The sequence below is a fragment of the Giraffa tippelskirchi genome, chromosome 3, assembly GCF_054371585.1.
Source record: "Giraffa tippelskirchi isolate mGirTip1 chromosome 3, T2T-mGirTip1v1.2.pri, whole genome shotgun sequence".
NCBI lineage: Eukaryota > Metazoa > Chordata > Mammalia > Artiodactyla > Giraffidae > Giraffa > Giraffa tippelskirchi.
This window is the reverse complement of record NC_137277.1, coordinates 167,142,075-167,150,722: the sequence shown is the minus strand read 5'-3', so window position 1 is coordinate 167,150,722 and position 8,648 is coordinate 167,142,075. Positions and strand designations below refer to the sequence as shown.

The window sequence follows — 8,648 nt, the reverse complement described above, 5'->3', positions numbered from 1 at the left end:
GGAGACACGATGTGCTCCGGAAGCCGATGACCTGAAACCGTGGACGAGATCTTCTCTCTCCTGCACCTTGCCCTACACCCTTCTCGCTTTATCTAGGATTTTTCAGGGACAGCAGCTATTCAGGTTACCCCTGGGATACTGACTACGAGTTTCTCCTTGAAACGCTTTCGGATTCCGTCTTCTGCCATCCAGCTAGCGAGAAGTGCGACAGGTTTCCCGGGTCCTCTCCACGGCCTCCCGCCACAGCTCCACAAGTGTGGCCTGGGGGCTCGGGACGGGGGAGAGCGGGTGAAAAGATAGCCCACCGACATACCTACTCACGGCGGGCTACGTGGTGCTGTCTTTGTCCGCTTGCCCTTCCGGGGGCGGGGGTCGGGGGGTGCCGCGCATTTCCTTTCATGGCCGGCAGGTGGCGCGGTTGGTTCACGATCAGCCGCCACCGGAGAGAGGGGGGAAAAGCGCTTCCACCTCCCGGCGGTCACCCTCCCGCTGGGACCCAGGCTCGGGAGGAAAACCCAGCCTCACCTCACGGGGAGTCAGAGGAGGGGCAATTTGGGAGGAAGGAAGAGGGGAGACATCGTCAGGAATCGGGGAGTCTTCTAACATCCGGAGAGTTGCGTCTGGGGCCAGGCCCCAGGCCGCCTGCTGCGTTGCGGTCTCTGGGCAGCGCTCGGTTTGCTGAGCCCGCGGCCAGGGCATCGGGGGACAAACCTGGGCCCAGGGCTGCCGGCTCCCCTAGAAGGGCCACAGGGACACTCGAGCACTCCAGCAGGGGCGGCTGCGCCCATTTCCGCGGGTCCTGTCACCCACACCGTCTTCCTGGCGGCGGCGAGAGGTGTCCGGACCAGCGCAGGGGAAGCGACCCCGAGCGCAGAGCCGCAGCCGCTGCTCGGGGCAGCTGCTGAGCTCGGGTGGGCGGCCCGTCTGCACTACCACTGGTCCCGCACTCCCTCATCAGCTCTTCGCTTCAGCCCCCTGCGCCCCGGACTTGCTAGGCCCGGTTCCAGGGATTCCCCACCGGGAAGCGCACAGTCGATTCCCGGCAGTAAAGGCCACCTCCGGGCGTCTTGCCGGGGTGGGGAGTCCTGTCCCAGAGCCGGGGCTGAGTGCGGAGATGGTTCCACAGGGGACTTCTCCGTTGCTACAAAGTCTTTCGTTCAGCCCCCGGAGACAGGGACAGAGCCCTGCTTCTGGCCGAGCGCTGCACTCGACGTTGGGGACTGATTAGGTCCAGCTTTCCAGGCAACTAGGAGCCTGGGAAAAAGGAATAATCCAGTCCCCAAACTCTCCCCAAAGAGCATTTCTTATGGAGATGCGCCACAGACACGAAACGGGGCAAGGTAGCAGAGTGGCGGTGGTGGCCGCGCACGGGAGTGACTGCAGTCCTAGTCGGGGAGCGCGGGACGCGAACACTTCAACCCTCAGAAAAGAGCAACAGTAAAGAGGCAGGTCAACTTGATACTTTTTTTTATGGCTATAAAATAGCGTTTTCCTCCATCTCAGACCGCCCGAGGAGGAACACGGGGTGCCCAACCTTTCTTCGGACTCCCCTCCCCCCGCAACCAATTCAGAGTTTCTCAAAGCTCCTTCCGCCGCCCAGGGGCTGGAACCCTGAGGGGCGACCAGGGGACCCCGCTGCCTCCCTGCAGCGGAGAAGGGAGGCGGCAAAACTCGCCCCCTCAATCCCGGGGAGACTGAACGCCCCGCCGAGCCCAGAAGGGGCGGGGCTCCGGGACGGGCTCTGCTCATCAGGGGCGGGGCCAGGCAGCACCGTCTGCGCTACCATTGGCCGAGAACCCCCGACTGGCGGGTGTACGTCACGGGCCGGGCCCACCCCCTTGGCAATGTCTTCAGCCTGCTGCACTCCTAAGTTAAGCATTTATTCCACTGGGATAGAAGCGGCAGGAGCAGCGTTGGCATCGGCGAACCATGGCTGGGATTTTTTATTTCGTCCTCTTTTCGTTTCTCTTTGGGATTTGCGACGCTGTCACCGGTTCCAGGGTGTATCCCGCGAATGAAGGTAAGAGCGGGGCGACCTTTCTGCGGTTTGGGACAGAGAAGCGACTATCGGCGGTTGAATGGTCCCCGGGAGTGCGAGGCCGGAGGGTGCGGGGGGATCCCGGAGCAAGCAGTGCGCCCTGACTCCGAAGAAGGGAGATGGAGCGAGGGGGAACCGCGAAGGGACCGCGGGGAACGGCCGGGCAGCCTGCTGCGGGGCGGTGACCCGTGCGTGTGAAGGGGTTGCCCAAGTTTGTAGCGAAACGACGAAGTTTATCGACATCCACAGGCGAGGGCAGCCCGTGGATGCGCCCCGAGGGGACGCACAGGAGACAACGCCAAGATAAAAAAACAAAATTTGTGGACCTATTCCGACTACCACTTCCCAACTCCGCTCAGGTCGAGGGGAACGGAAGCCTAGAGCTCCTTGAGGGTATCGTAGTGCTCTCGGATTCTTGCGAAAGCCTTGCGAGCTCTGATTTCTGCAAAGTTTCCCAAGCCCTGAGCTTCCCGGGACCCGGATCCCGAGCCTCCGCCGCACAGCGGTCGTGGCGCCGCTTGCCGGGCGCTGGTGACCTGATTTCTAGCATCCGGCGTTAAACACCTTTCTCCCAGTGGGGCCCCGCGCCCTGGGGGTGCGATTGTCGGCCTAGGGAGCCCCAAGCTACTTATGTCACCCCCAGACCTGGGGAACCCGCTGGCTAGTTGAATGTACTCGAGTTTTAGCTTTTGGCCCCCAGAACTCTACCCCGGGTTAGTTTGGAGGGAACGTGCGGGACCGACTGGTTCCGTGCGGGTGCTCAGTTTTCTCCGCGTCGGTTTGGACGTGCTGGGAGGGCTGTGTGTGTGCCTGTGTCGTGGAGGTGGGGGTTGATCATTTAGTTTCCAATGATCTCAGAGAAAGGCGAGTTGCGTGCGCGTGTGTGTTTGCGCGCGGGCGCATATGCGTGGATGTGGGTGCGCGGGTGCCCGCGTGGACGCGGACAATTGTGTGCCTGTGCTCGAGTGCCCCGATTGGGAGCGCGTGTGTTCTGGTGATGCTCGCGCTCGAGCCTGCGCGCATCCGTCTCGTCTACTCCTCCACCTCCCCACCCTCCCCCATCCACCCATCCACCCATCCGTCCATCCGTCAGTCAGTCTCTTCAGGATCCGTCCATCCATTCCTGTATGATCTATCCTTTTCTCTATTCCGAAGGAGGGAGCCAAAAACCAACTTAGCTTTAGCTGGGCAGCAGGTACCCAGAGCTCGCCAGACGGAGGCTCCCAGAGATTCACACACCTGCCGGCAGACACGGCTCGACTTGGGAGGAAAGGGGCGCTCTCTCACCCTCCTGGTCTCCTCCCTCCTTCAGAAGGGCCGTCTCGGTCGCTCCTGCCCCCTCGGTCCCCAGAGTCATTCCTCTGAGCCGAATCCTGGATCCCGCGTTCTCCTGACTACTTCGCACTCTTGTTAGGACGTCCCTCAAGACCTTTCTGCACCAAACGCAGAGATTTTTTTTTTCCCCTTTGCTTTTTCTTTTGGAAGGAAAACTTGGGAACCCTAGACAAAAAAGGCGCTGATGGAGCTGTAGGCTGCTGTCGAAATGGGGGGGGGGGGTTGTCACCCCCTCTCCGACCCCTCCTCCCCCTTAAAAATTAATTCATTTTGTTGCTTTTTATTCCCATCACGTTTTCTTTTCTCCCTTTTACCCTCCCTTTCTACTCCCTCCCTTTTTTTGTAAATTGGGTCTTATTGTTCCCTTTGTGTCCCTAATCCACCTTACATAAATCCAAATGGATGTAGCGGGCTTTTCTCTAGGGACCGAGAGGAGAGAAGGGGGGGGCGCAACTCTGGGCTGGAGCAAACCAGGGAAAGCTTTACATTTTAAAATAATTAACAGACCCTAGGAATTCAGGCTTCTCGGGAAAATCAGGAGAAAGAGGCTCGGTTTAACTACTTTGACGTCGGGGTGAAATGAATGGGGAGGTGGGCAGAATTCAGAAGCCGGGGGGCAGGACAGAGTTGGGGTGCGCTGGAGCAAGAATGAAGGGTTCGCATTCCCACCCCTCCCCCAGACCAAGGAGCTAGCTTCGCTGATCAAATTAATAACCCAGTAGTTTCTTTGAGATGGGCCTTTCGACCCCCAGGCCTGCAGCTCTCGGTGGGAAAGAGAATGTGGAGAGTTCAGGAATTCATGGCGTCCTTTTCAATGCCCTGCGTGCCTAGGACTGTTTCAGCTTGGGCAAGGTGCAACGGCTGTGTAGTCGATCTCCTGGTGGTCCTAAGCTTGGATGCATGCTCATAGGTGTAGCACAAGCACAGTAAATCTTTTCGGCAGCCCTCCTCCATATCTCAAATTTAAACCTGGCCAAAGGAGTAGTCTCCGATTGTCCTCAAAAAGGCCTGGGGAAGCGAATACTTAAAGTGTATTTGCATCCTAAGTCCACACATCTGCCCTACCCCCCTTCTGAAACTTTGATATTTGAAAAAACAGCGGATACCACATCCAGAGCCTATTTATTTGGTGGTGGAGGGAAAAAAAAAATGGTAAGAGAGACAGCCTTTTCATGACCCTTTGAGTACTCTCTGATAGAATTCACTTGTGGCTCTGTCACCATGATGATGAGTTATGTGGTCATCTGAAACTTGCAAAAACAAATAACTCTCGTAGATACCAGACAGAGATGAATGCAGATTTTGCTCTGGAGTGTAACTGCTTAACATAGATATATTTATTTTTTGAATTGTACTTGAGATTCTCTATTCATCCTTTTTAGAAAATGAATCAACTGAGTCCCAGGATGGAATTTTAAATGCTAAGCAAGTTAAATAAATAAGAACCTGCAGATTTAAAAAGGGGAGAAGATCAAGTGAGTAATGATTATTTACATAAGTGAGACCGAGTTTAGGTTTTGATCAGAGCTGGATATGCACACCCTCGGCACATATGGAAACGCTCAGGCAAATGGTTTTTTGTAGTATTGGCTTTTTGCAATTGGAAATTAATCTATTTTTCTTTGGTTTTCTTTTCTTTTTTTTTTTTTTTTTTTGCAGTTACCTTATTGGATTCCAGATCTGTTCAGGGAGAACTTGGGTGGATAGCCAGCCCTCTGGAAGGAGGGGTAAGTTTTTCGAATTGCTCTCTGATCCACAGGGTAAAAAGGAGTGATTAGCAACTTTCTGAGAGTCCTAATGGCTTGATTCTTGTTGATTGTGGCCAGGGGGTCAGATTTCCACCATGGCCTATGAAGTGAATTACGCTTTGTTGGAGAAATCCTATACTCCCTTTGGATAGCTCTGTCATGGCAGAACTGGAATCCAAAAGGGCAGAAAGGGGTTTCAAAACTAGGAGACTGGTGGAGGCATCGCCTTAGATGCCCATTTAAAACTAAAACACTGACAAGAAATATGATCTGGGGACCAAATTAGAATTTATGCCTATTCCTGTGATAGCCCTGAAATCCTGACAGGGTTAATTTTAGAGCAATTGTTCTGTTCCAGATGAGGAAAATGAATAAATAAAGATACCAGAGAGAAAACATTTCCAATTGTACCAGAAGCAGGTTTAGTTCTGTGTGTGAGCAGTGGGGGGCTCTGTAACTTGCTATGAGGACCTTAAATCAGCTGCTTTTCGCTTGCACGCTGAAAGAAAGGCTTGCGAACCTGCATAGGTGTCGCACCAGGGGCAACGTCTATGCAGAAAAAAAAAAGCCCCATGTTTGTGCATTGTTGGTACTAAATGTGACAGTTAAAGTATTTGAAATCTTGGATCTTTGGGGTTCAGGGAGACTGGATTCTTAAAGTATGAGAGAGTGCATCACTGTTCATTTCTTCTTGAATTTGCCATCACTGCCTATATCAGAAGATTCAGAGAATAGAATTAGATCGATAGCCACATTCTTCTACCCTATCCCCCTGTCCCCAACACCTTAATAACAGATCAGAATGAATCAGCTTTGGAAAGAAATCAGTACAACGTGTAACTCTGGCTTCTGCCACATTGAAATAACTCTCAAATGTTTTAAAAATTAAGCATATCATCCTACCTTTACATGCTTGATAGTCTGACTCAGTCATTTGATTAAAAGCAATGGGGGGTGAAAGATTAGGCGTCCTTATCAGGCAAAAACTGTAATTCCGGCACACAGTGTGGCACTTCACACCTGGCCATTGAATAAACAATAAAGGATTGAATAAAAACAAAGATTCATAGAAACTTATGGAAGATAGGTGTAACAAATAAGGCAAGAAAGCAGACATGAAAAAGGAGAATTTTAGGCTGGTTTTTTTTTTGCAAAGCCAGTCTTCTCATCCATTTGAAATAAAATGGAGATTGCCCTGCCATCCTGTTTTTCAGCCTGAACTTGACTGCAGTTGGTTGGGTGTCTGCTGAAAAATTCTAGTCTGCCCTCAAAACCGTTTTTTTTTTTTAATGGGAGGGAGAGTGATTGGCAGGTCTCTGGCAGTGTAGACAGGCTGTATTCACCGCTGATTGCAGGCAATTGCCCTCATCCTTTGAATGCGAAGAAAGGTACAGCTTTATCTTGTGAGAGTCAGACTCTTGTTAATCCTATACCCTGGAAAGGTCACTGATTCAAGGAGGCTTTCCCATGCTACACCAGGGGTATTGCTCCGTAGGTTGAAAGTGTTAGAACTGCTGGCAAAACTGAGACTGAAGGTATCAGTACTTGCATTAAAAAATATAATGAGCTTTATTTTGTTCCCAAGTTTAAAGAGAGGACATATCTAGCATGATTTTGGACCTGACCTGTTACACTCAATGTACATGCGACCTATTTAAAAGCAAGGAGTAGCACATTTTTTGAGTACAGTTCATGGTCTGTCTAGTTTCTGGAAAGCTTTTATTGCAAATTAATATGCCACAGACATCTCCTTCCCCACACCCCAGCTCCTGAGAACTGTTGAAAGACCATCGGATCACTTTTTCTAGACACAAAACTTCTTTTGGTTGTCTTGATGTCCCTTAAAAAAAAATACTGTGCATAGCTGAATATACACAACCCAGAACTTTTTATGGGCAGAATGTGGACTTCTGAATATAGAATGTTCTCTTTCCCTTTCCTGAAATGCCATGTGTGTGTAATGTTTTAAGTATTATTATGAAAGGTAAGAAATGAACTTGTCTGTAAGAAAATTAGTCCTAAAATATATAGTAGCCTTTGAAAAATTATGTGCCAAATTATCAAGTTTAATTAATTTCTAGCTTTTGTAATAAAGAAGACATTTTCAGACTTGAATGAAGAGCTACCAAGTAGGAGATGGATTGGCTTTAAAAAGTTCTTTCTTTAGTGTAAAAGCATATTTGAGTTTTTTTGATTATTCTGAAATATCTACTTATCCTTAGAACAGTTCACACTTTTGTTGGAAATTTGAAATTATGATTTTGACCAATAATAACATACATTTGTCTGTTGTTATTGTTATCTTTAAAAAGAAACCTTATTTGACAATACCACCAGGTCAAAAATGAGTTATGGTTTCATTTTTCCATTAGAATAGCTAAGCAGAACATGAAATAATGGAAAGTGATGACTCCTGATGGCAACATTGTAGCAAAAACCTAATTTCTTGGCAGTATTCATTTAAAGGAGAATATTGAGTTTCTGACACTGATTGTAAAATGCAAAACTAAGGGGAGATTTGCCATTGTTCTGGTGAACTGATCAATGTGTTTAGACAATTAAGTTTGGCTGGAAAATCTGAATTAGATCTGAATTATCTGTGTGAACTGTGGAGATGTCCCTATGTGCTTTCATTTACATTGATACATGTGTTTTTTCATATTTCCTTTGTTCTGGGATGAGAAGCATGCTGAGTAGGTTTTTTGAAGGTGGGGATCTATTTTTGGATTTACATGAATTTTCCCAAATAAGTAAATTACTGGTGATTTATTGCTTAGTGGATAAAAATACATTTTAATCACCACAGGGCACTTATCTCTCTCAGTTCCAACTTTCATAATGGTGGCAGATGAAAGGGATGCAGAATTTTATGTATTATGGCCCTTCACATAGTAACATTTCCATCCATTAATAGTTTTCCAATGCACAGATGGGAAACCTGTTAAAAGATACATTATGATTCTATGTACTTCATTGGATTGAATGGAGCTTTAAGTGGAGCTATTATAGAATATGATTTTTTTTAAACTATCTTTTTTTCTTCTAATTATATTCATGTGTTAGATATTTAAGCTGATTTATACCAGCTCTCTATAAAGCCATTACTGTGGATGTTAATGAAGAATTGGAGGCTGCCTACTAGTCTGGTAGGAGCCCCCAAATTATCTTGCTGCTTTTAGGATTGTTTTAAAAGCACAGCAAAAATGAAACTAGAATGCTAGTCACAGTGAATTTTGCGAAACTCAGATTATCGCACTGTGAGAATCTTTATGTTACAAAGTAGATTGAAAGAAAACCCTACCATCCTTTAATTTTCTTGGGCTTTCCATCATAAATACCACTTACTATTTTTTTCTCAGTATCCACAGAATATCTAGAAGCAATGCATATGTACATTCATGTTTACTTAATGTGGCTTTGTTTTACAAATAAGAACAGTATACAAACTTTTGGACTGAATACATGCTCTTGAAAAGTGTCCTACCATTTTAAATGACAGTGTATTTGAGAAATCCAACCATAAAGTT

The 8,648-nt window shown here is 48.3% G+C and overlaps 1 protein-coding gene across 2 annotated transcripts in view; it reads left to right on the top strand.

The window, feature by feature from the left end:
- Positions 1–420: 420 nt before the first annotated feature.
- The window catches only part of EPHA4 (EPH receptor A4), a 163,103-nt gene continuing 154,875 nt past the window's right edge, over positions 421–8,648 (top strand). For both annotated transcript variants that reach the window (XM_081579276.1, XM_081579277.1), the window contains exons 1-2: positions 421–2,020; positions 5,033–5,100. In XM_081579276.1, coding sequence (XP_081435402.1) covers positions 1,930–2,020; positions 5,033–5,100 — 159 coding nt within the window. In that variant the 5' untranslated portion in view covers positions 421–1,929. The remainder of the gene's footprint in view (positions 2,021–5,032; positions 5,101–8,648) is intronic.